General features: G+C 44.9%; 1 protein-coding gene across 2 annotated transcripts in view; it reads right to left on the bottom strand.

Annotated features, from left to right (window-relative positions):
• Clpb (caseinolytic mitochondrial matrix peptidase chaperone subunit B) overlaps positions 1 to 25,849 on the bottom strand; it is a 126,909-nt gene that overhangs the window by 72,315 nt on the left and 28,745 nt on the right. The window contains exons 4-5 of one of the 2 annotated variants that reach the window (XM_028889025.2): positions 7,222 to 7,325; positions 1,804 to 1,893 (exon numbers count right to left, since the gene is read on the bottom strand). In XM_028889025.2, coding sequence (XP_028744858.1) covers positions 1,804 to 1,893; positions 7,222 to 7,325 — 194 coding nt within the window. The remainder of the gene's footprint in view (positions 1 to 1,803; positions 1,894 to 7,221; positions 7,326 to 25,849) is intronic. The other variant, XM_028889024.2, reaches the window with a different exon arrangement.

Here is a 25,849-nt window from a genome sequence, read left to right on the forward strand (position 1 = left end):
GAGAAGCCAAAGGTCTTGGCACACTCAGGGAGAGGCGCATGCAGCCTGGTATGGTCTCTGAGCTCTATACAAGGGAAGGAAATAGTTTCGTTGGCATTGGACATCACTGCTTTAAAAAAAAAAAAGATTACTTGTGTGTGTATGTGCACACACTGGCGCACATGTTTAGCCTCAGACACCCAGAAGAGGGGGTCAAATCTCCTAGAGCTAGAGTTACAGACAGTTATCATCCACTTGATGTGAGTGCTGGGAACCAAACTCTACTTCTCTGAAGGAGCAGCAAGTGATCTTAACTGCTGGGGCATCTCTCCAGTCCTTGGACTTAGTTTCCTTTAGTGAGCACACAATGTTGAACATAAGATCAGTAAATGTTACCTGCTGCTGCCTTAGCTATTGACATGGTGTGGCCTCATCACACCCTCCCCTTCTCTACCCCTGAAGCAGCCAATTCCTGCAGCCTCTCTCCTCCAGGACCTGGAGGTGCCTCTGCGTCTCATGATAAAATCCTGGTGTCTTGATCTGATCCGTCTTCTAATGCTGTGTTGCTATGGCTCCTTACTCACTGAAAGGAGATCTTCTGCATGGATGGTGTACCCTAACATATTCATTCTCCAGCCTGAAACAGGACTTCTAGATTTCCCACATCTGAGAGTTCTGGACAAGGTACACCCCTGCTCTCCTCACACCTATCCACACCCACTTCTCTGTCCTCTGGCAGCTGCCTCAAATCTTCCTAGACTTTGAGAGTCAGGGCTAGTTTTATTTCCTTGCCTGCTTCAGCCCAACATTTTTTGCTCTGAGTTCTGTTGTGATCTGTACTTGTGCCTGGACCCTGGTCTGATGAGGTCTTGGTTGTATCAATCTTTATTATTATTAGCTGCCATCCTTACACGTTATACTTGCATGATATTTTGCTTTTTTCTCAAGTGCTTTCATAAGTGTGTCAACTGACTCTTTCCCCTGGGGCTGGAAGCACAGGGTCTCACAATGTAGCTCAGGCTGGTCTTAAACTTTTATTCTTTCTGCCTCAGTCTCCTGAATGCTGGGATTATAGGCATGCAACAACATACCAGCAATCAAAAGATTCTTACAACCAATACGTGGTGTGAGAAATAGTCTCTATAGATGAGAAAACCAGCACAGAACAAGATGAACTGCCCAAGGTCCCATCATTAAGTAGCCGACAATCCATTTCTTACATTCAAATTAATATTTGACTCTTTAAGGATAATTTGTCAAAGACCCTGTAGTTTCCTATGAACATAATGAGACTAATGATCATGATGAGGTTCAAACAGGTTTTCATTAATGGAATTCCTCCTACGTTCCGGGCTTAGGAGAGGGATAAATATATTATTTCTAGCTCTCTTAATCACTTTTATTTTACAAATTGGGAAGGAGAGCTTCTGAGATGTCTAGGGAACTGCTCCAGGTGTCACAGCTACTAAGTGGTCTAAAAACCCACCCGGGCTTAAGCACATCTATGGGTGGAGCCTAGAGCGGCAATCTAAGCACTGGACGGACCACAAGTGACACCCATCATCTGGACTGTGCTATTCATGGGCAGGGGAAGGGGGCTGACATACATGCAGAGTCAGGTCTCTGGGGGTGAGACCCAAACTCTCCCCTGGGAGCCTCTGTATTCCTATTCGTCTGCATTCTCTATTGTGCCAGGGAAGGCTTGGGCCCATGGTGCTTAACTTATACACTGGATGGTTAGCTTATGGAATGAATTGGTGAGACCACACCTCACATGGTCTGGGGTGAGAAGAACTATTACAGTATAGAGAGCAATTCCATTACCGCCAGCGGGGACTCCTAGCCACCTCCTGAACTCCAGGGCACTTGTCCACTGGTTTGTGATGCGCCAGCTTGCACAGTCTTGTCCCCCATCTGAAGGCAAGAGATGGGGAGGTCAGCTGGAGCAGGCCAGGACCTGTCGCCCCTGTGGGAAGGGGTTCTTGGGTGGGAGGGCTTGGCTCTGGTAGGTCCAGTCTGACAAGCCTTTACTCTGGAAGAGCCCTATGCCAACCCAGTTCTTCAGGACTCATCTTTATTCAGCTGCCACTCGGAGCTGAGAAGAGAGCCTGACTTATGGCCTGTTCTGGCCACGTTTCTACCATGTTTTATTGTTTTAATTGTACATATGAGAGGCACTTGGAGTGCTCGCTTGCATTTCTGACAGCACCAGACACTGGATGTTTATAACCATTACTTATAAGCAGCCTGCGGCATCCACGGCTGGGCGACTTGTTTACTGTTACCACTAATTTAATGTCTCCTCCACCTGAGGATCGGAGCCCACTGCCCAGCCACAAGTGGAAGTCTCCTGGAGTGAGCAGGTAGGCTGAGGCTCTGAAGGGAATGTGGTCAAGACAGGGAATGCTGGCAGAGGAACAGCTGTACTCCCACCTGTCTGTCATATCTGTCCCATCTGTGTTCCTTTCTTAGAATGTATTTCCTTCCCCACTCCTCTTAAGCCTGAAGCAGCTCAAATCCCCATTCCTCTGAGCTTATTACTTGTTCTGTGTGTAGCTGAGCATTCAGAACCATAGACAACATACAGTTACCAAGACCTTTGGCCCATATAACCCCGTGACCCATGGCAAGAATCTCCTAAGAAAGCCTTGATGGGCAGATATCCAGCCTGTTTATGCTCCTTGGTACACCGCTCCCTACTTCCTAATCAGGTGTTCTGACTTATACTGAGCCCAACTACATTCATAGAGGAACTTCATTGCCACTGACTCTTACATACATATTGTTATTGTTAATCATCCCAACAGTCCAACAACATGGGTGCTGTTATCCCTGTATCACAGAGAAGTCTGAAAGTCAAGGATTTTATGTCACTTGCCAAGATTACATAGTCAGTCGGTAACAGGGCTTAGATGAGCCATGGTTACCTGGCAGTATCTCCTGAGTTTTTTTCAAGGAACAGTGCTAGCATGTAAGGCAGGGGAAAGGCATTCCTAGGCATGGCTGACCTGTGACAGGGCCTCAGTGAGGAGAGCAAAGACCATTCTTCCCTCCTCAGGCTGTGTGTGTTCTGGGCAAGCAACGCAGACACAAAGTGTCTCCTATCTTTTGGTTTCCTTACTGGAGGGTTCTTCTCAGCCAACCTGGCAATCTCCATCTCACCCTTAAGACTCAATTCAAAGTCAATTCACCCAATGGCATGTCCAAGACACAGCTTGATCTTAGAAAGACCATCAGTAGCTCATTCTGTGCTGCTTACATTCTTCATACAGCTAGCTACCTTTGCCTTTACCACTCGGTAGTGTGACTCCTTCCTAAGGTCCATCTTATTTGACTAGGAGCACTGCCGAGGGGCCAGACCATGTATATTCATTTAGATATTCCCAGCATTTGGCAGAGTGCCTGACATGCAGTAAAAGCAAGCTGAATTATAAATAAGTGGAACTAATAAGCAATTATAACTGTAGAGAACTTGGCAATTCACACGTCACATCATTTTATATCTTGGTCAACACAGCGATACTGACAGGCAGACAAAGGGTATACTACTGAGGTCAGGGGTACTGGGCCAAGGTCACAAACTACAATCCACCATCTTCCCTCAGCACCAAGGACAGGTTGAGACCCACAGAAATAACAATTATGAAATATGGCGAATTAGTACTGACTCTGCTCTGACAGCAAGGACTGTCTAGCTGTCTTAAGCCTGTGGCTTTTCTGTGATACCAAGACTCACTCTTCTGCCGGGCGGTGGTGGCGCACGCCTTTAATCCCAGCACTCGGGAGGCAGAGCCAGGCGGATCTCTGTGAGTTCGAGGCCAGCCTGGGCTACCAAGTGAGCTCCAGGAAAGGCGCAAAGCTACACAGAGAAACCCTGTCTCGAAAAACCAAAAAAAAAAAAAAAAAAAAAAAAAAAAGACTCACTCTTCTAAATTCTTCCCTGCACATCTCCCAGCTCCCCACCTCCATGTCAAGTCAGTCAAATGAACCACAGGGATCTTACACTTGTATCTCACCAATGAGGATGACTAGAGCTGGGCAGTCCTGGCTCACAGCAGGCAGGCTATGACTACTAACAGAAGGGATGAAAAGACTCAAAGGAGTATCTGAATGGAGAAAGATCTGAAAACACGGTGAAGAAGATGATAAAGGATTCTGGGGCATCTAACCTTTGGATCCTGGAACCTGACATGTGGTCTACAATATGTTAGGCCATCCTCATAATTAACCTGGCAGCTAGAGAAGAGCCCTGAGATGACATATATGAACTGTCATCATCCTAGTCCCATCCAGAAAGCAGAGAACAAAGTACATCTAAACAGATACACCTTGGAAAATAAACTGGCAGACAAAGGTAGTCAGTGAAGAAGAGGGGATCTTATAAGTCAGTGAAGAAGAGGGGATCTTATAATCTACCAGTACTGAGTTTATTAACGATCCCTGACCAAATTCTAGAATTAAAAACAAATAACCAAAAAAAAAAAAAAAAAAAAAAAAAAGCGCTGGGGACTGAACTCAGGGCCTCATGCCTACTAGCAAGTACCCTACCACTGTGCAGCATCTCTAGCCCTAGGATGCTTTTTCCCCCCTTTCTTTCTTCCTTTCCTTTTCTTTCTTTCTTTCCTCCCTCCCTCCCCCCTCTCTCCCTCCCTTCCTTCCTTTGTGTTTGTTTTTTTGAGACAGGGTTTATCTGTGTATCTCTGGCTGTCCTGGAACTCACTCTGTAGACCAGGCTGGTCTTGGACTCAGAAATCCAACTGCTTCTGCCTCCCAAGTGCTGAGACTGAAGGCGTGCACCACTATGCCCGGCCCCGGGATGCATTTTTTAAATGCTTCTTAAGCACTCTGATGATTACTGAGCGCCTATAGGTTCCTTGAAAACAAGTCATTAATGTGCAGGAGTAAGCAAAGGTCATTAGGATAAGGAAGGAAAATGAATGTAGGAGACATTTTTTATTTTAACAACAAACAGTAGAAAACAATCTCCCATTTGTAGACAAAGATCGAGGATGGAAAAGAAAGGGCTGGTTGACGACAGCTGTGGGCAATGACAACACATTGAAACTGCCTTGCCACATGTTGGAGACTCTGCATCATCAATGATCATTTGATCTAAAAAGTGCATGATGGTAGGGAGCGTGCCTGCCTAGAAGAGTGCGAACACACAGAAATGTGATCAGTAAGTAGTTCTGAATAAACACTGCATCTACAGAAAGCCCACTGCAACTACAGGCCATACAGAACTGAAAGAAACAGCTAATACTTTTTCTTTCTTTCATGGCAGCCTTTCCCAATGTTTTTATTGTCTGCCTAACCTACCCATTTGTCTACCTGCAATGAAGGTTGGTTGGCATTAGAGTTAGAAAGAACTCAGGGAGGCTGGTCAAATGAATAAATGAACCAGACTGTCTGTACACCATCATGGTTACTTCAGTACTGAAGAGTCAGGCTGAGTAGTCAAACTAGACTAACGGTCCGTAAAGTTGAAATTTACACAATTTGGCTATTCCCAGAAAAAAAACTGTTGACCACTATTGTATTGCTCTAGAATGAATTTGATCATCAACACACAGAGAAACATCAGAACACAAAGCCACCAAGCTGACAGCAAAAGCTGGACTAGATTCTGCAAAATCTGCTAAAATTCTCAGAGCAGAAGGAAGGCACTCCCGGACCCCCACTCCCTCTTGGCCCCACCATCTGAAGGTTTCTTGCTTTCTGGTGAGAGCGCCCAAACCGCGCACACACAGACTCAAGGAGAACGCTGCGTGTGAGTGACAGGAGACAGCCCGTCAGCCGAGGCCGTTCTAAGCAGCAAATAGAGGGCTGGTTGGGTACTCTTGAACTTCTCTTCTGTTTGGAGTATAAAGTGAACAGTCTTCCAGCTCAGGGGAATTCACAGAGGCACAGGTCATGGCCTACACACAAGGAACTGTCAGCTGGGAAGGAAAGAAAAGACATATGGGCAGGCGGGAGTTCAAATAACCAGAGGAGAGGCCAAGATTTAAGGAGCATTCAGAATAGCAGCTGAGGGCAGGGTAGCCACACTTCATGTGGGCATGATGCCCTGATGCTCTTGGCCACTCCCCTCACGCCACCAATCTGAGGAACTTTCTCCCCGAGGCAGCAACAAACCTCTGCTCTGGGCTACCAAGGAGCCGCCATTCTCAGTGCGCCCACTCAGAGGGCTGAGTGCACCGAGCTGAGCCTCTGCCCAATCTCCTCTAGGGTTCAAGTGCTGCTGCTGACTCTTTTTTTTTTTTTTTTTTGAAACAGGATTTCTCTGTGTAGTTTTGGTGCCTGTCCTGGATCTCACTCTGTAGCCCAGGCTGCCCTCGAACTCACAGAGATCCACCTGGCTCTGTCTCCCGAGTGCTGGGATTAAAGGCGTGCGCACTGCCACCCTGCTCAAGAGCTGACTTTAAAGGCAGTCAGCAGGGCTACTGTCCTGCTATTACTCGTACCAATTCTAAAGCAGCCACTGCTAAAGCTGTGCTGTCACCAGATCTCAGAGGAAGAGCAGTCTACCTGGGTGATAGTGGACAATGGGCAGGAGGCAGGCACACTTTATACAGGCAAAAGCTCAGATATAAAATACACATTAGTCTGCAGCCAATGCAACCTACACTCTTGTCCATTTCATTTCTGAAGAACTACTCAGCAGAGACAACACTAATTTGACCAGGTTCTCTCCAACAGATAGCTGCCACAACACCTCTTCTGTGGTCCAGTAATCACCCACATGCCCACAAGGTATTAATAACAAGCCCATTTCTACAGCTCACAGAACATCAAGGCACAAAGGTCTGTTTCTTGCCCTAGGTCACAGCAAAGCAAAGAGCCAGTCCCAGAGATCAGACCACACACGGAAAAAGCAATATTCACACTGTACTTAGAGATCTCTATGGCTAAGGGAACCACAACAGCATGTTCTAGTACTGGGGCAGGTAAGTCTAGAGGAAGGAAAAGGAGCGAGCCCACATTCCACGCAGTATCTTCAACCATTTCACTGAAATCTGTTCTATTGCTTGCTCCTCTGAGGCTCCCAGTCTCAGGAGACGAGGAGAAATGTGCCCCACCTCAATTAGGCCACAAACTCAGGCTCCTACTCTTTCCCCAACACTTTCAAAGTGGTGAAAGGCACTATGAAAAGCATCTCTTCGAAGCCCTTTGGGACAGTGAGCAAAGCTTGTGAAAGCCACAGGTGGAGACACCCAGAGCAGTGGGGTAGCCCAACCTTACCTTCCAAAGAATGGATTCCCTGTTCCTTGGCAGTCTTGTAGACACTGCTGAAATCATCCCCAAGGTTTGGGTCAGCTCCAGCAGCAAGTAGGACCTGCACCACACTGGAAGCAATTAGAAAAGCAGATCATAAGGTCTGGTTTTCACAGCTACAAGACAAACAATTCATCCAACAACTACTTTACAAATGCCTACTACATTCGAGTCACTGGTCAATGGGCTAGACTCCATGTGACATGGAGCTGATGAGTCCTGGGAAGGAAACAAGTGTACAATTACAGCAAAGAAAAACAAATGAATAGACATGAATGTTGAGACTGGGGTTGGGGGTGAGAACAGGGGTGACAGGAGAAGAGAGGGAGGAAAGCTGAGAGGGTCAATACATTTCATATTTACAGAAAAGTGTCTAAGAACAAATTTAATTAAGAAAAACACCTAGCAATAAAGCTTCCAAAGGAGGTGGAAACAGTACAGCAAAGTGTGACCTAGGTCAGAATGGGAAGTACATGTGCATTAGTAGGGCACAGGAGGAACCTGAGCAATGTCTTCTAGCAGGAAGGGGCAGGACAGCACAATATGAGTGAAAGCTCAGTACTTTATATGAAGGAGGTTTGAATGAGGGGAAGAACAGTAGGACATAGGTAAGGAAAAGCAACATGATTGATATGCCTTTTTCTACACATGCGCGCGCGCACGCACACACACACACACACACACACACGCAAGAGTAAATTCTGACAATATTAAAATATCAAAAATGGAAGAATCTCCTTAGATCCACTTCCTTAATCCAAATTCTAAAAGCAATCATTATAAAGAGTTTGGCATATTTTGTACCAAGCCTTTCCAATTAGAGGAATCATTCCAGGAGCGGTGTAAGAATGGGCTGGGAGGAGTTTAGCAGCTGGCAGACTCCACAAGGCACGGGGCATAGAGCTTGAACTAGTCACACGTTCAGTGTATGCTAGCGTCCCTTCTCTCTCCTGTGATGTCATGGTCCCACAAAGACTTCATAAAGAAGAAAGATGTCTTAAAAAAGGACAGCTAGCCGGGCGTGGTGGCGCACGCCTTTAATCCCAGCACTTGGGAGGCAGAGGCAGGCGGATCTCTGTGAGTTCGAGGCCAGCCTGGGCTACCAAGTGAGCTCCAGGAAAGGCACAAAGCTACACAGAGAAACCCTGTCTCGAAAAAACCAAAAACAAAAAACCAAAAACAAAAACAAAACAAAACAAAACAAAACAAAAAGGACAGCTGACTGTTTTTCAGGAAGCACATTTGTAATTTACAGTAACTGGGTCATATATAAACTCTAAATACACAAACCCCCTTTTCATGCAGGTCAGACACATCATTTGTTGCAGTTGCAGAGTATTCTAAGATTATTCTGTGTTTGTTTTGTTTTAGATTTTTGAGTCAGGGTCTCTGTCATCCTGGCTGTCCTGGAACTTGCTCTATAGACCAGGCTGGCCTCGAACTCATAGGATCCTCCTGTCTCTGCCTCTGTAGTGCTGGGACTAAAAGCGTGCACCACAGCCAGCTATTCTGTCTTTTTAATCAATCTCTTATTGTAAAAGAGAATGTCTTTAATATTTTGATGACAAGAAGACAAATTATTAGAAGTTACAGTTCTAGGAGAAAGCATAAGGAGCTCTTTCTTCTCCCCACTGAGACAAGGACTTGCTATGTAGCCTTGGCTATCCTTAAACTTGTGACAATCCTCCTGCCTCAGGTTCCTGAGTGCTTATATTACAAGCATATGGCACCCAACACTAGCATAAGTATTTCAAAGGACTCTGATAGTATTGTTGAGCTGCCTATCAGAGATGGGGCTAATCTTTATTCTCATGAGCCAAGTATGAGGCACGCAGGAACTCTGTGCCTTTCCTCCCTCGGACATGCCTCTTTCTTTTTTAGACAGAACATGGAGCCAGACTGCTACTCTAAGTTTCATTTCTCTGATTCCTAGCTGAGTTGAATTTCTAAAGACTAGGTGTAATAGTCCTCTGTTCCCTGTTTCATGATTTCTTATTCTTCTTCTTTTTTTTTTTCTTTTTTGAGACAGGTTTTCTCTGTGTAGCTTTACGCCTTTCCTGGAACTCACACTGTAGTCCAGGCTGGCCTCGAACTCACAGAGATCCACCTGGCTCTCCCTCCCAGTGCTGGGATTAAAGGCGTGCGCCACCACTGCCCGGCTCATGATTTCTTTATTAGTGTCCTTTGCCAGGTCTTCTCTTCGTGAAAGGTAATTTTTTTACTTTTTCTGAACTGACCTTCAAAATTGTTAACACTTTGAAAGGCATAAATGGCAGCTGTGTCAAACAAATCCCTGGGATTTTCAAAACTATTAAAAAGCCAGACTTTAGTTTCATTTTTTTCTTTTGATTTTTCAGTATTTGCAGCCAACAGTGCTGTTGGCTTTTCCATGTATCACCTGGTTTGGACGTTGCTATCTTCAACAGGCACAACATCTGGCTAAGTAAATTCTGGGACAATCTGGACATGTCTACATGAGTAATGACAATAATGGCTTATAACTAACCGGTTATAATTACATACCTATTTTTCTTTAGAGGAAGACTGTAGAGATGAGGCAAAGTTAGGAACTGGGAGAGAGTTTTTCTTAGAGTGAAGGTACACACACTGGTGAGTGCAGGCATTATCAGGTAAGTTGTGTTTATAATTTTTATATGTCTATACAAGATTTATAACAACCCATCAAACAAGATGCAATTCTATGAGTCCACATTTAATCCCAGTACTTGGAGGATCTGGTCAAGGTCATCCTCAGCCACATAGTGCATTCAAGGCTAGCCTGGGATACAAACAATGCCAGGAGCAATGGCTCATGCTAGTAAACTCAATTCAACAGCAGGGAGGCTGAGGCAGGTGGATTTCAAGAAAATTGAGGCTAGCCTGTAAGTGTGAGATACTTTTCCCAAAAAAAAGGGTAATTTTTATTTTTAAACCAAGGTCTTCATGTATCTTGAGGCCCATTCATTTCCCCGTCCCTTCATACCCGTCCTCTGCCCCTGCATGCCCTAATAAAACAAAATTTAAGAGAAAAAAAAGGAAAAAAAATTAAAAAAGGAAAGAACTTAAAAATCTCATGGAAGCTGTAGTGTGACACAGTAAGTCATGCCATAAACCCTTTGTCCATGTATCTTTACTTGCAAGTGTTCATTGCAAAGAGTTATTGGTCTGGTTTGAGGCCTCTGGTTTCTACTACACTCTCAATGCTGGGTCCTCATTAGGACTCTTCCTGGGTATCCTGTTGTTGCCCTATGGTGTGGAGATTCTGCAGCTTTAGGTCTTTGGGTCAGGTTCCTTCACATGCTCCAGCAGGTCATAGATGGGGTAGGTCAAGTTATAAACCTGGGTCTGGGCCCGAGGACAGCTCTCCCATGTTTATAACTTCAGGGCTGGTTCACTCACACCTGTGCTAATAGGCTTGGCTCTCCTGCTCTTATGACCACAGGGGCAGTTCTCTCACCTGCCCAAGGTGTTGACTGGAGTGGTACCCCCCCCCCCATGCTGCCACAAGACATATGGATAATGGGGACAGTTCTCCTATGGTCACAATTTCAGGCCTGGCTCATCCACACCTGCACTCAATTGTGGTGCCCTGGAAAGGTGCAGGGCCTGCTCTCCTGAGTGCTGCAGCTGGTGGGGGTCAGGGATGGCTATCTCACTCTTATGACCACAGGACCAGCTCTCCCACCTGTCTCAGACAAGACAGTTGAGAAATGGGAACATCTCTCTCATCTCTCCCATGCTCACAACTTTGGGGCTGGCTCACGCACATCTCAACTAACAGGGCTGAGCCAAGGTCTTTTGAAGCCTCGGCTAGCCTTTGACTAGCTACATAGTTCTCTACCTTGAAGGACCCAAGGATGGAACACAAGTCATTGGGCTTCTGAGCTAACTTGTTGGCCCCAGAGAAAACCAGTGAAGTTCAGGGAAGTATGAGTTAAAGCACTTAAGCTGAGTAGACAGTATGGCGCTTTCTAACATGCATGGGGACCTGGAGTCCAAGCACAGTTCTGTCATTTACAGATGGTTTCTTGGACAAGGCATTCGACCTACAGCCTCCTCCTTCTTACCAGAATAACAGAGACAGCAATGCTTCCTAGCAGACTATGAGGGAAGGAAACTCTATAGTACCTACAGTATATGGAAAAAGCTTCACAGACAGGATCTGTGTCATGGCTGACACAATCATAGAATAAGTTGAATCTGGGCCTGAACTGACCCCTCCCAGGATGTATGCCGGCACAGCCCTACACTAAGTAGTCAGTTCTTCTACAGCCTGCACAAGTTGACATGTTTTCAGGTCCAAATGAGAAGGGTTTGTCAATCTAAATTCAAAGGGACATAATTTGGTTAATCCTCAGCTGCTGTGTCCAATCACTATTCAATCACACCCCCTCTTGTGGCAGGCTGTCCCTTCAGGCAGCTAGTGTCACTAACTGTGCTACCTGGGCTTCTCCAGGTTCATGAGTATTGATTTCATCTGTCCAATTTGCAGGCTGCAGGACGTGTCCAAGCAACCGTGTATGCTGCCCTTGGCCCTGAAGGGCAGACAGTGGTCTGGCAGGATGGGGAGAGGAAAGTGGCTGGGAATCAGCCCTGGGGCTGCTAACTCAATCAAAGAAATGGGCAATTCACTTCGAAAACTTGGAGACTGAAGAGGATAAGCAATCCAAGATAGTGACTCATCTGCAACCTCGAGAAGATTCCCTTCCTGTCTGATAAAACTCAAAAGGCAGCAGCCCCACCGAGGGAAGACAGGCCTTAAGGAATCGACTGCTGCTCCTGCCAACCATGGCTCCAAACACCTTGTCAGATGGCTGTGAGTTTTCTTTCCAGCAATGGTCATATCTTACAGAGCACCAGCACGGAGCACTAATCTTTGATTAGCACTTTTGTGGAAGCCAGTCCAACCTAGGTTACAAAACCGTTCACCTCTAGCTCGGATGACCAAAGATCCCCATTGCACTGTGGGTCCAGCAACACAGGCTAGGGGGTGAGCCTGGCTAGAGAAAGCAACCGCAAGGCTGCTGAGGACAAGCTTAGCTGTAAGCCAGACACAGGGATTGCCAAGAAGTTCACAGAAACGAAGGGATACTGGGAAGGAAGTGATTTCTACTTCTTTTCTGCTACAGGGGAAAGAAACTCCCTGGTCCAAAGCGTGAGTGGGAGGAGAGGTGAGCACAGGAAGATGGTGGGTCAGCTAGTAGAACAGTAAGGACAAAAAATGACATCCTAGTGGCAGGTAGGATCTCTCTCTCCTCTGTTCTGGTATTGGTATGCTGACTGCCAGGTTGCAGGCCTAGGCTCAGCTTCCACGGCCTTAAATTTAAGTAGCTACTATCAAACAGGATATGGCCTACACAGGGTCTTAATTGCTTGACTAAAGGAGGCAGAGGACACCATTCATTTCAACTGAGTTTTCTCTAATCTTTCATCTCTATTCAAAGGAACTACTCAACTGGTTCTTACTGGCCTTGAGTTAACAGCAGTTCTCTCAGGCAGCTCAGGATCTGGCCTCTGGTGGTCTACAGAAAGATCTGCCTATCTCACAGCTAGAGATCATCCTTACTGATGAAGAAGCAGAGTGTCTACAGCATGAGAGGTGTGCTACAGAGTCCTCACTTCCTCAGACCGACTCTCAGCTGTCAGTCTGTAGTAAATCTGAACAGACAAGTTATGATTGGGGAAGAGACGGAAACCACAGCAAGGATATGAAGTCACTTTCCAGAAGAGGACACCAGAGAACAGATGAGGAAGCATAGAATAGTTCATCTGCTATTAGAGAAACACAAACTAAAACAACAACGAGCTCCTTCTTGAAACTCAACATACTGACAAAAGTTAGAAAGGTGAGAAATACTAAGTGTCAGTGAGAACACGGGAGTCTGAGATTCTTCATGCACTGTCAGGGTAGATAGACCAGTGCAGCCATTCTGTTCTGGAAGCCACATGCTAGGATAAGATGCAGTCAGGCTGATGCACACACGGCAACATGGATGTATGACGTTTTAAGGGGGACTGAGTATCCACTTCTATTTATACATTGAGCTTGGTCCTTTCTTGCAAAGGTTATTCCTTCTAGGAAGTTTCCTCAATTATAGAATTTCTAAGTCCTAAAAAAATCAGTGATCTTTTGGACTGAAGAATTAGGGACCCAATATAAACAGTAGACTCCCTGAAGTATATCAAAGGCCAAAGATATCACATTACTATTCCCTGCTTCAACTGGCTAGTGCTCTTTCACCTTTGAGGTAGCAACTGGCACATCATGAACTCAGTGATGCCCTCTGGCCCCCAACTTGGGGTTTCATCCTTCCTCTTTGCACAGCACCCAGGTGGCCTTCATGGTTGACAGTTGCCTACTAACTTTCATTTACCTTCCCACCAGAGTACAAAAACAAGAGCCATGTCTCCAAACTTATTTCTCAGCCCTGTACCCAATGCAGGCACTTAGATCTTCTGTATATTTACTTTGAAATCTGTAACCACTGTATCACACTAACCAGTATACTAGGCACTTCACAGATTCTGTTTTCTGAATGAGTACATAAATACATGAATGAGAAAGGAATATAATCATTTTATTTGATGGGGAATGGAAAAGAAATCTGGAAGAAAACTGACTCTTCTACCTAACCTTCCGAGGGTCTGAAGCAGGCTGCAGGTAGTTAGCTGTGAAAACCTGCATCTTTCTTTCTACGCACCAGGCCCTTCCCAGCTTGCAGACAATTCCTAGACAAAACTGAGGACTTGCTTGGGAGAGTGGTCCCCAAGTGGCAGTTCCTGGGACTCAGGGAATTCCCTTTGGAGCCACAGCTAATTAATTGGTTGATCTGGCAGTAATTAGATTAGAGGTGGGAGTGCTTGTCAGAAGTTGGCTCATTCTGACCTCAGTGAGCTGTTGCTTTCAGGCCCCAGTGCGGGGGGGGGGGGGGGGGCACGCGCGGCACTTACAGTCATCAGTGTTAAGACTTGCTTTCTGGTTTCAGTGGCTGCAGTGGCTTGGGGTCCTCACATTGTTTAGGGGAGAGAAGAGAAGCCTATGGTGGGAGCTAGGGCTGGGGCTGGCCCAGGTGTGTGCAAGAAGGCTGCTGAGCAGCTGGAGTTGATGGAGCAAGGGACAGTGATTCCAGACCCAGGTCATCCCCACACAATGTCAAGCTTCACGAGACACTCTACATCCTCCTCCTCTTCCCCGCCCCACATCTAAAGCACATACAGGGCCACTGTGGTAAGTGTCATAGGCAGGAAAGGACAGAGTAACTCTTCGCAACCCAGCCCACATCTCAATGAGAAAGTCAAGAAGTCAATTTGGGAGCTGGGCTGGAAAGTCAAGAGGTGTGTGTGTGTGTGTGGGTAGGGTGTTCAGTAGCCTGGTCTACTGTCTTCACCAGGCTGGGTAACCTGACCACAGGCACTGATGTGTGCTAACTCTAGAGGCCCTATGGCACCGTGCATGAACTGGGAAGGCGAAGGACAGGGAGAGAGTTTTCTTTGTAAAGTTAGCTTCTTTACAAATAATTGAAGAAAGGTAGCAAGTAAGGTACCTGTGGAAAATGTGTTCCAGTTTCTCATAGGACAATAATAAGCTTCTGTAGAGTTACTACAAAACCAGAAACTAACCATCATAAGCACCAGTGTACTAGGTACCTCGCAGAATCACTAGTTCGGATCTTTATGCAACTTGCAAAGAAAGACATACTGTTTTGTAAAGGAGTAGACAGAGGCTCAGCAAGAGCCAAATGTATACAAGTCATGGAGTCCTCTTAGAACTCATCAAGGATTCCTAGGCTGTGCTGGTGATCTTCATTCCTTGGCCAAGATGCAAAAATACAGTTCAGACTGGGTCTAAACCCAGGCACATTCCTTAAGCCTCAGTGGCTCTGTCAAGTTGTTGTACTATCTCTGTAGACCAGGCTGGCTTTGAATTCAGAAATCTACCTCTGCCTCTCAAGTGCTGGGATTAAAGGCATGCTCCTTTAACCACCACCCCACTCCTGCCTAGTTGCTGTACTGTCTCAGTCACTGAGCCCTGTTAGGCAGTTAAAGCAAAGCAGGTCACAGCAGCTAGCTGGGACAAAGAGAATGTGTCCAAGATGGACAAGGGTCAAAATCGGTGGTGGTCCAAGATGGGTGACACATATAGGTGTAAGGCTCAAAAAAAGCATGGCATAGTAAGATGAGAGCCAAGGAATGAAGATCACCAGCGCAGCCTTCCTAGGACAATCCTTGATTAGTTCTAAGATGACTCCATGACCTCTAGGCTATGGTTCATAACATGGTCACCAAACCTTGTTGTTGGGGCTTCGGCCTGCAGTATAGGTCTAAACTAGACTCTCCGGCAAATGACCCATCCGAGTATGACAAGGCTGGGTAAAAAAAAAAAAAAAAAAAAAGACTAAATGGGAAATGCTACACTATGCGCACTGGACACTGTCCTGCACATGGCCACTTGGGACATGGAGCTTTTAGTTAGTACTTACCTAAGTATTACCTTGGATTTCACAGGAGTTTTGTTTTTAACTATTGACCTGTACATTTGCCCCTCTTATTTTTCCTTCTTTCTTTTTTAAAAATTTATTTAACTTTATTTTATGTGCATTGGCATGAAGGTGTCAGATCCTCTGGAACTGGAGTAACAGACAGTTGTGAGCTGCCATGTGTATGCTGGGAATCGAATCTGGGTTCTCTTGAAGAGCAGCCAGTGCTCTTAACTGCTGAGCCATCTCTCTAGGCCCCTCCTTTTTTAAAGATTCATTTTATTTATATGTATATGTATCAGTGTCTATCTGTGTGTGTGTATTTGTGTGGAGTACAGAAGAGGACATCAGCTACTCGAGCAGGAGTTATAGGTGGCTGTGAACTGTTGGCATGGATGCTGAAAGCTGAACTTAGGTCCTTTGTAAAACTGCAGGCAATCTTGACTCCTAAGTCATTTCTCCAGTCCCTCTATTAATTGTTTAATTAAAAAGAATTCTTAGGGGGCTGGAGAAATAACTCAGTGGTTAAGAGTATTGGCTCTTCTTCCAGAGGACCCGGGTTCAGTTCCCAGCACCCACATGGTGGCCCACAACCAGCTGTGTATTAGTTATTTTTCTATCGCTGTGATAAAACACCATGACCAAGGGAAATTATCAAAGGAAGTGTTTAATTGGGCTTATGGTTTCAGAGGCTAGAGTTCATGATAGCTGAGTAAAAGCATGGCAGCAGGAACAGCTGAGAGCTCACATCTCAAAACCAAAAGCAGAAGGCAGAGACACAAAGGGACCGGCTTGAGTCTTTTAAAACCTCAAAGCCTGCCCCCAGTGATACACCTCCTCCAACAAGGCCACACCTCCTAATTCTTCTCAAATAGTTCCACCAATGAGGAACCAACTATTCAAACATATGAGCTTATGGGGGCCATTCTCATTCAAACAATCATAGCTTGTAACTCTATTTCCAGGGGATCTGAAACCCTCTCGCCTCTGTGGGCACTAGGTATATATGCAGACAAAGTACCACACATAAAAATAAATCTTAAAAAAAAAAAAAGAAAGAATTCTTGTGCTGGGGAGATGGCCCAGTCAGTCAGCAAAGTGCCTACTGTGCAAGCATAAGGACTTGAGTTCCATCCTTAGCACTCATACAGAAAACAGTCCAGTGTAGTAGCATGTGCCTGTACTACTAATTCTGGAGGGGAGGCAGAGAAAGGCGGATAGATCCCCAGTGCTCACTGGCCAGCCAGTATAGCCAGGTGGTGAGCTTCAGGTTCAGTGAGAGACTGTGTCTCCAAAAACAAGGTTTATAGCCACAGAGGAAGACACTCAATGTTGACCTTTAATCTACACACACACACACACACCACACACACACACACACACGAATTCTTTCTGCAGTGCTAAGGATTGAATCCAAGGCTTTATACTTGACATATAAACACTATAATCCTGAGCTATACCCTTGGCCCTATTAATTTTTACCAGCACCAATTTAACCATTGTTATAAACCATTGAGATAATGTACTTTCACCTAGCCTATCAGTATGTCTTTGCACATCATTTAATCTGCCAGTTTGATTGGCCTCAATGAAATCAGTGATGTAGCTACTGAACAGAACATAGCCCCATGGCTCATCACTTGACTCTGGCTCTGGAGTCTTATGCCCATTCATATATAAACAACTAACCAAGTCATTCATCATTTATTAGTGTAAATACATTACTTCCCACATCATATTTTACTCATGTAGAGGTCACACTGCTGAAACTCGGACACACTGGCCTTATCTAACTCAGACCCTGGCCCCTCCAGCCTGAGAGCCCTATTCAGATCAGCAGCTTATGGCACAGATGCACTGGAAGATGCCTCTTCAAGAAGAGGTATGGGTCTGGGCCATATCACAGGCCCCAAAATGAACAGCCTTGCCTCAGCAGCTGAACCAGATGGTACTGGGTGCCTCCCTGCCCCAACTGACACTCTCCAGAAGAAAGAGCACTGAACACACAACTCCAGGATAGGATATAGAACTGAAATGGGGTGGGGAGGACTGATACTGTCACGTTAGGCAAATGAGCTGGCACAGCTTTCCATCGAGCAGTGTCTTGGGTTGCCTGAGGTCGAGGCATGCATCTGCCAAACTAGAAACAGGAGCATGCTGCAATTGGAATATCATTACTACAAAACAGGATTATCATGAGCAACGATTCCAAATGGGATTAGAAATGATTCTTTGTTACTCAGAGATAATCAGCCACAGCAGCAGTGGAGAACCATCAAGCCCTGGGTACTTTTCTGGGGGCATGGCACTGGCATTCCAGGCACTTGGCCAGCACCCTTGCCCACCCTTCCTTGCTGGGAAATACTAGGCACTGTCCTGCATTGGGCAGAGGGCCACCTGGGACAAAAGCCAACTACATATCAGGGAATTTTACTCAGGGGTCCCTTGTTATAGCTTCTTAGAGGGAAAAGGGGTGGAAAGAGAATTCCAGAACCCTGCTGACTCTTGGTCAGCTAAGTTACCGATGAGGCAGGTACTATTGCCACCACATCTAAGGCAGACTTACCTGAAGACCTTTCTGGGGAAGCCAGTAATCATAATGCAGGCACTTAACTTTACTACAGATTACCATATGGAAGACACTGTTCTAAACACTTTCTGTATGTTCCTACATTTAAACCTCGCAGCTCTGAGGCAGACACACTTATCCTATTTTACAGCTGGGGAAACAATCACAAAAGAAGTCAAATAACTTGACAAGCACCTAGTGAGTAAGAACAGAGTTTAAATTTAAACCCAGGCATTTGACCCTAGAGCCCACAACTGTTTACATACTACCTAGAGATACCCAACCTTGTGACATGGAGATACGATGTTGTCATCTTTGAATGTCTTGGGCTGCGTTCATAGACATCCTGAGAGTAAGACTGCATATACCTATGCTAGATAGGCAGTCACAGCCAGAAAGGAAGGTTGCCAGTGCTTATAACTAAGGTCTTTGTGCTGGAGAGTTTTATGTCAACTTGACACAAATAGTTTTTTAGTGAACTTGACTAATTTCATCTGAGAGAAGGGACCCTTAATTAAGAAAATGTCTCCATAAGATATGGCTGTAGGGCATTTTCTTAACTAGTGATTGATGGGGGAGGGTCATCAACCTGGGCTGGTGGGCCTAGGTTCTGAGAGAAAGCAAGCCAGAGGAATCAGATGGGTAAGCAGCACCCCCCATGGCCTCATTAACAGCTTCTGCCTCCAGGTTTCCTGCCCTGTTTGAGTTCTCGTCCTCACTTCCTTCAATGATGAACGGGGATGTGGAAGTGTGAGCCAAATAAGCCCTTTCCTCCCTAAGTTGCTTTGGTCACAGTGTTCCATCTCAGCAGCAGAAACCCTGAGAATCTTCCCATAGCACTCTCTGGTCCTAGATCCTGCCAGCTCCTCTTCCTGCCAAAGTATACAGGCAGGGATGCCTTGCCTGCTCTCCCTCTGACCCAGGCAGCGGCAAAGAAGGCTGCCTGAGTCCAGCAAGGGCAGCACTGGCTTGCTGGCACCAAGACCACCTGTGGAGCCTCTGGGTGCATAAGAGAGAGGCCTACAGAGCCTCCCCTATGGGACAACACCCTGTCATGGACCGCTGGTTTCTTACAGACAGGACTTAATGGTCCTCCTTCCCTGGGTGAGGTGGAGGGAAAATAAGCAAATGCTAAAAATAAATGACTGCTCTGAAAGAGAATTAAATGGTCGTCAGCCAAGGATGGCAGCATCTGAAAATTAACAAAGCCCAGGTACCACATCCAGGAAGGCTTTGGCAAATGCGTGTTATCCACTCATTAGCTCAGTTCCTCAGGGACGCCAGCCAAGCAGGGCAGGCAGTGCCGGGAACCAGCCCTTCCTATGCTGATGAAGTGCACTGGGGGGTGGGGTGGGCAAGAGCAGGAGGAGGAGGGAGGCTCTCATGGGGAATTTCAAACAGTTCTGCTGGGGTCCATGCTCTCCCTCGGTTTTGCACCTTCTCTGAGGCAGGAGCTTGCAGAAACAGGCAGGCTCCAGAAGCCTCAAATCTAAATGTCTACACCACGGATCTCTTTCAGGATCCTAGTAACAGCCTCACTATTCAGGGGTCTCACTGACCTGCAGCCTAGGGGTAAGGACACCTACTAGCTCTGACTTTCTCCTCACTGGAATGAAGAGTCACATACCTTGTGAGCATATGCAAAGCCAACACATGCTGTGACAAAGGGGACTCTCACTATTCCCCAGTAGCAATGCTTCATGAAATCACTGATCTCCATCCTCTACTAAGCATGAGAACGTAGTGTTCTGTTGCTGGATACCACCAATAGAAAGAATCAAAACACTCCCGGTAACTAACTGTAATACCACAAACACGAATTCTCAGTATACTATCAGTCACAGCTAATAATGAATATTCGAGAGAGGTGACAGTTTTTATTTATTTATTTATTTTATCTAGCTAGCTGTTTAACTAGTTGTTTTGTTTTTTTGAGACAGGACCTCAATATATAGCTCCAGTTGGTCTTGAGCTTACTGCACGCTCTTGCCTCTGCTTCCTGAGAGCTAGGATTACAGGGGTGCCTATGCTATCTATTTTGCTTTTTAAAGGCTGGGTTTCACTCTAGCCCAGGCTGGTCTGAAACTCCTTCATTATATAGCCCAGACTGGATTCCAACTTGTGGGAATCCTCCTGTCTCAGCCTTTGAAATGTTGGGATTGCAGACATGAACTACCACATCCAGCTCTGGGATGACAGCTTTTAAAATTGCTTTTCTTTTTCTTTCTTTCTTTTTTTTTTTTTTTTAATTTTTTAAAGATTTATTTATTATGTATACAGTATGTATGACTGCAGTCCAGAAGAGGGCACCAGATCTCATTACAGATGGTTGTGAGCCACCATGTGGTTGCCAGGAATTGAACTCAGGACCTCTGGAAGGGCAGTCAGTGCTCTTAACCTCTGAGCCATCTCTTCAGCCCCCTAAAATTGCTTTTCTAAGTCATGTTTACTGAAGTATCTTTTATGCTTTTGAAATACCATTCTAAAATACACCTTTTAAAAGATTATATATATGTGTGTGTGTGCATGTATGTGTGTGTATGTGTATGTGTGTGTGTGTGTGTGTGTGTGTGTGTGTGTGTGTGTGTGTGTATATATTTTTTTTTGAGACAGGGTCAATGTAGATGTAACCAGATTGGTCTTAACATCATTTTGTAGCCAAGAATAACTTTTCAAGATGTTTGACTTAATGCATTTTAATAATTTTGTAGGTAACCACATGTAATCATCACAATCATTAAGATACAGAATATTAGCCAGTGGTGGTGGTGGTGGTGGTGGCGGCAGCGGCGGCGGTGGCGGTGGCGGCGGTGGCACATACCTTTAATCCTAGCACTTGGGAGGCAGAGGCAGGTGAATCTCTGAGTTCAAAGCCAGCCTGGTCTACATAGTGAGTTCCAGGATAGCCAGGGCTACACAGAAAAACTGTCTCGAAAAACCAACCAACCAACCAACCAAAAGATATAGAATATTGAATATTTCTACCATCCTAAAAGGTCCTTTATACCCTTTGCACTTCCAAACCCAATTATTCATCTGATTTCTGTCCCTAGAACACTAACTACCTTTTCCAGAATATGGTATAAATGGAATTTTACAACAGGTGGATTTTGGTTGACTTTACTGTAGCATAAGGCTTTTGAAGAAGCCTTTTTTGATTCTGTATCTTGAGTAGTTCCTGTTCTCCCCCTCTGTGTGCAGGTGGACAAACTTGTGGCTGTGCATGCAGAAACCAGAGGACTTGTCCTTGTGACAGCGTCTCTCATGGTACCTGAAGGTGGCATCTCAGTTAGGCTGGTTGGCTAGTGAGCTCCAGGAATCTGCCTGTCTCCAACCCTTCCATACTGGGGTTATATGGATATGCATGCATGCCTAGCTTTTTTTTTTTTTTTTTTTTTTTTTTTAAATGTGGGTACTTGGGATTAGAATTTGGGTCCTCATTACTTGCACAAGCAAATGCTCTTACTGACAGAACCATCTCCCTAACCCCCTTGTTCTCTTAAAAAAAAATTAGATTTATTGCCAGGGGCATGATAGTACACACCTTTAAAGGAAGCAGAGAAATCATCCTGTTTGAAGCCAGCTGAGGCTACATAATGAGACCCTAAACCAAAAAAGACTTATTTTGGGTTATGTAACGTGGTGGAGGTGGAGTAGGGTGGGTACGTGCAGATGCATGTGGAGTCCATAAGAGGGTATTCGAGCTGGAGCTGGTGTTATAGGTGTTTGTGAGCTGCCTGATGTGGATGCTGGTAACTGAATGAACTCAGGTCCTCTGTAAGAGCAGTATGTGTTCTTAAACACTAACCCATCTCTCCAGCTTCCCTTGCCCCCGACCCCTAAACTATGGAGGATTGTTCGATTGCATGTATGTACCACAATTTGTCCGTTTGGTACTTGATGGACACTTGAGTGACTTCCAGGCTTTGGTTGTTCTACGATTAAGCAGCTACAGATATCTGCATACAAGTCATTTATCTCTAGGACAAATACCTTATTTCTCTAGGAGCTAATATTTCTGTGCTATGTGGCACATGTTTGCTTTCCTTTTGTAAGGAACTGTGCAAGTATTTTCCGATGTGGCTGTATCATTATATGCCCTATAAGCAATTCATGGCAATTCTTTCTGCAACTTTGCCAGGATTTAGTACTATTAGCATAACATTATAATTTTAATTTCTATTTCCCTAATGACTAACGTTGTATCTTTTCATACGCACATTTTCCATCTATCCCTTATTTAAGTGAAATATCTCAAGTCCTTTGCTCATTTAAAAAAATTTAATTGCTTGTCTTTTAATTGATTTGTAAAAGTTCTTTATATAGTCTACTACTATTCCTTAATCAGACATGTTTTCACAGCTTGTTTTTTGAGGAATTAGAAATTAAAATGATCTAAACCATGCCATTTTTTTTTACCATACCATTTCTCTCTGCACATATACTCTGATGAAGGAAACAAAAAAGACTTAAACTTTCAATTTGCAAATATTCTTGGTGTATTGGACCTTAGCTCAAGCTGTACTTGGTGTCTGCTAAATAGAAGACTATTTTTATCTCCACTGCATGCTCCAAGCACCCCAGGACTTTACGGAAAGCTACATCTGGAGAAATGACTGTCTTACAAACAGCCTCCCACCCCCACCTCCACCCCCAGCTCTGCAATTCCCAAAGCCCTGTTCTGGTTCGCCAGGCTTCTGGAATGGTCAACAGTCGTCACACTTCATTGGTGGCAATTGTCCACTGGGAAAGGTGGGAGGCTCCCAATCCATCCTCCAGTGAAAGAGCAAACAGTGGAGCCTGTGGCTGCTTGGACATCAAAGCTGAGCAAACAGGCCTGGCAGACCCTGCCTCTCCGCCTACATTTCCTGCAACTGCCATCTGAAGGAGCTTCTCCAAGCAGGTCATGACTTTCAGCTTGTCACCCCACACATCAAAGTTTCCACCACACACGAACTGGGTGCACAGGTTCGAATCAAGTCGCTCGACAGCAGATACTCAGACATTGTGTCTCGCTTTAATTCTGTGTTTTCCCAAGTAATTAAGCCTTCTTGCTTATGAACTTGTGACTAAGTAAAGCACCACTGAGAGGTTGTAACATCAAAGTGCTGTCCACCGTCTGTCCATGTTTGGTAAAATTGGATTTCTTTTCCTTCTTAAAGGAAGACTAATTGAATTTCACTGAAAGTTCCATATATTTGCACTAGCTGGTGAAGGCTATTCTAAGTGGAAGTGATCATCCCAGGACCGTGTGGCTTGGCCTTTAGTTTGGCTGGGTCAGAGTGCAACACAGAATGGGGCACCCGGACTCAGGCTAAACAAGTGCCTTGTGGCAGGAGGCTCATCAAGGGCTTGGAAGCCAGTGACTGTTACTGTTACTATTCTACCCAAGCTGTTCCTAGGGCTGACTAAGTGATGGTCCTGGTAGAGTGTTAGTAAGTCTTTGGCTATTTAGGACAATGGCCATTATATTACTCAAGTCCTTATCAGAAGTCAAACGTGTGTGTGTGTGTGTGTGTGTGTGTGTGTGTGTGTGTGTGTGTGTAATTGTGTGTGATGTGCTATGTATACATGGACACATATGTGTGGAAGCTAGGGGCTGATGTTGAATGTCTTCAATTCTCTCTACCTTATTTTTGAAACAAGATTATTCGTTGGCCTTGGAGCTCACTAGGGCAGGCCAGCAAGCCCCAGGGACTTGCCCGTTTTTACCTTACCAGGCCTGGGATTACACGCAGGTGGGTACACTGTCCTGACCAGCTTTTAATGTGGGTCTTCTTATTTATGCAGCCAGACTTTACTGGCCAAACCACTTTCCCGCTCCCTCAAGTAATGCTTTTAGAACAAAGTTTGTGATTGCTTACACTCTCAACTCAGGTGGCTCAGCACATCAGCATCTCACACATGATGGTTTAAAGTTTGCTGGATGTATGAAATAATATTAAAAGAACTTCAGAACAAAGTGTCTCCAGAACCAAAACTCTGAATTGATATTTGGCTTCATTAGTTACCTAATTTACAGTCAATACAGCAAACTTCCACTTACATTAAGTATGACTCAAGAACTAATCTTTAGATAGAAAGAATTCAGGAGACTGCCATGTTCTTCTCAATATTATTTTTACACAAACAACCTATTTTTAGAAAAGAAAACCTCTGGCTCAATATCCTGATACAATTATCTTTCCTTTTAAAAATATTATTTTGATCTTGATCCAGTTTTAAATCTTTGATATATATTTGTATTTAATTAAGTCACTTCAAAACCTTTTTATAAATAAAATAAAGGAGTAAATCTTAAATTAAGCTTCTGTGCGTACTTACAAAGTTTACAGTGATGACATTGCATTTCCTATTCACAACTAAATAAAATAAATGCATTCAGAAATCCCAACTGGTGAGCAGTTAAGCTCCTTAAAGGTCTGAGGCGATTATGTTCTCGAGGCCCATGGACTTAACACGTTAAGCTGATGCCTGAGGGTGAACTGGGCTCTCTTTGGGTCCACAGGCTGCAAACATCGAAAGGAAGCAGAAGTCCTCTGCTGTCAGCCTCGAACGAAGGGGAAGTGCCTCTCTGCTTTCCCTACTTTCATCCAAAGAATTCTACATGACAGAGATCTGTTTATCACTGATGTTATTTCAAGTACCTAGCACCAAGTAAGGACCCCCAAACTTATGTGATATTAATAAATAAACCTAACCAGACAAGGGCTATTTTCAATAAAAAGTTGTTCCACTTGGATAATGAAAGAAAGAGGAAGGCATAGAATAGACGCTTAAAAACCTAGCAGTTGTGGCTGGATGGCTCAGGGGGCAAGCATGAGGCCTGAGTGTGGGTCTGGGTACCCGAGTAAAAGCCGGGTATGGCACCATGTCTATAACTCCAGTGCAGAGGTAAGCAGAGGCAGGTGGGTCCAGGAGCTTGTTAGCCAGTCAGTCAGTCAGTCAAATCACCAAGTTCAGTGAGAGACTACATCTCAAAAAATACAATGGGGAGTGATAGAGAAAGATACCCAATGCTGACTTTTTCCGTTTTCAAGACAAGATTTCTCTGTGTAGCCCTGACTGTCCTGGAATTCACTATGTAGACCAGGCTGACCTCGAACTCAGAGATCCACCTGTCTTCTGCCTTGAAAGTGCCAACACCACCTGCCTCAGCATTGACTTCTAGTCTCCGTAAGTGTATATATTAGCAAGTACACACATATGCACATACTTGTATATAACCTTCTCACCCATCCATATTTAACAAAACAAAATGCTAGTAATTAGACTGGGCATGGTGGCACATGCCTAAATCCCAACACTCAGGAAGCTAAGGCAGGAGGATCAGGAGTTCAAAGTCAGCCTGGGCTACATGAGACCCTATCTCAACCCATACCTCCATCTCAAAAGACCCTAGGTTCAATTTCCAGCATTAGTTAAAAAACAAAACAACAGAAAGGGAGAGCTCAGGGCTATGCCCAATGCATAACAAACATTTATGCACCAGAAAATGTTTACAAACATAAAACAAACAAACAAAAAACAAAACCAACTAGTAATAGTC

Source organism: Peromyscus leucopus, chromosome 1 (assembly GCF_004664715.2).
Source record: "Peromyscus leucopus breed LL Stock chromosome 1, UCI_PerLeu_2.1, whole genome shotgun sequence".
Taxonomy (NCBI): domain Eukaryota; kingdom Metazoa; phylum Chordata; class Mammalia; order Rodentia; family Cricetidae; genus Peromyscus; species Peromyscus leucopus.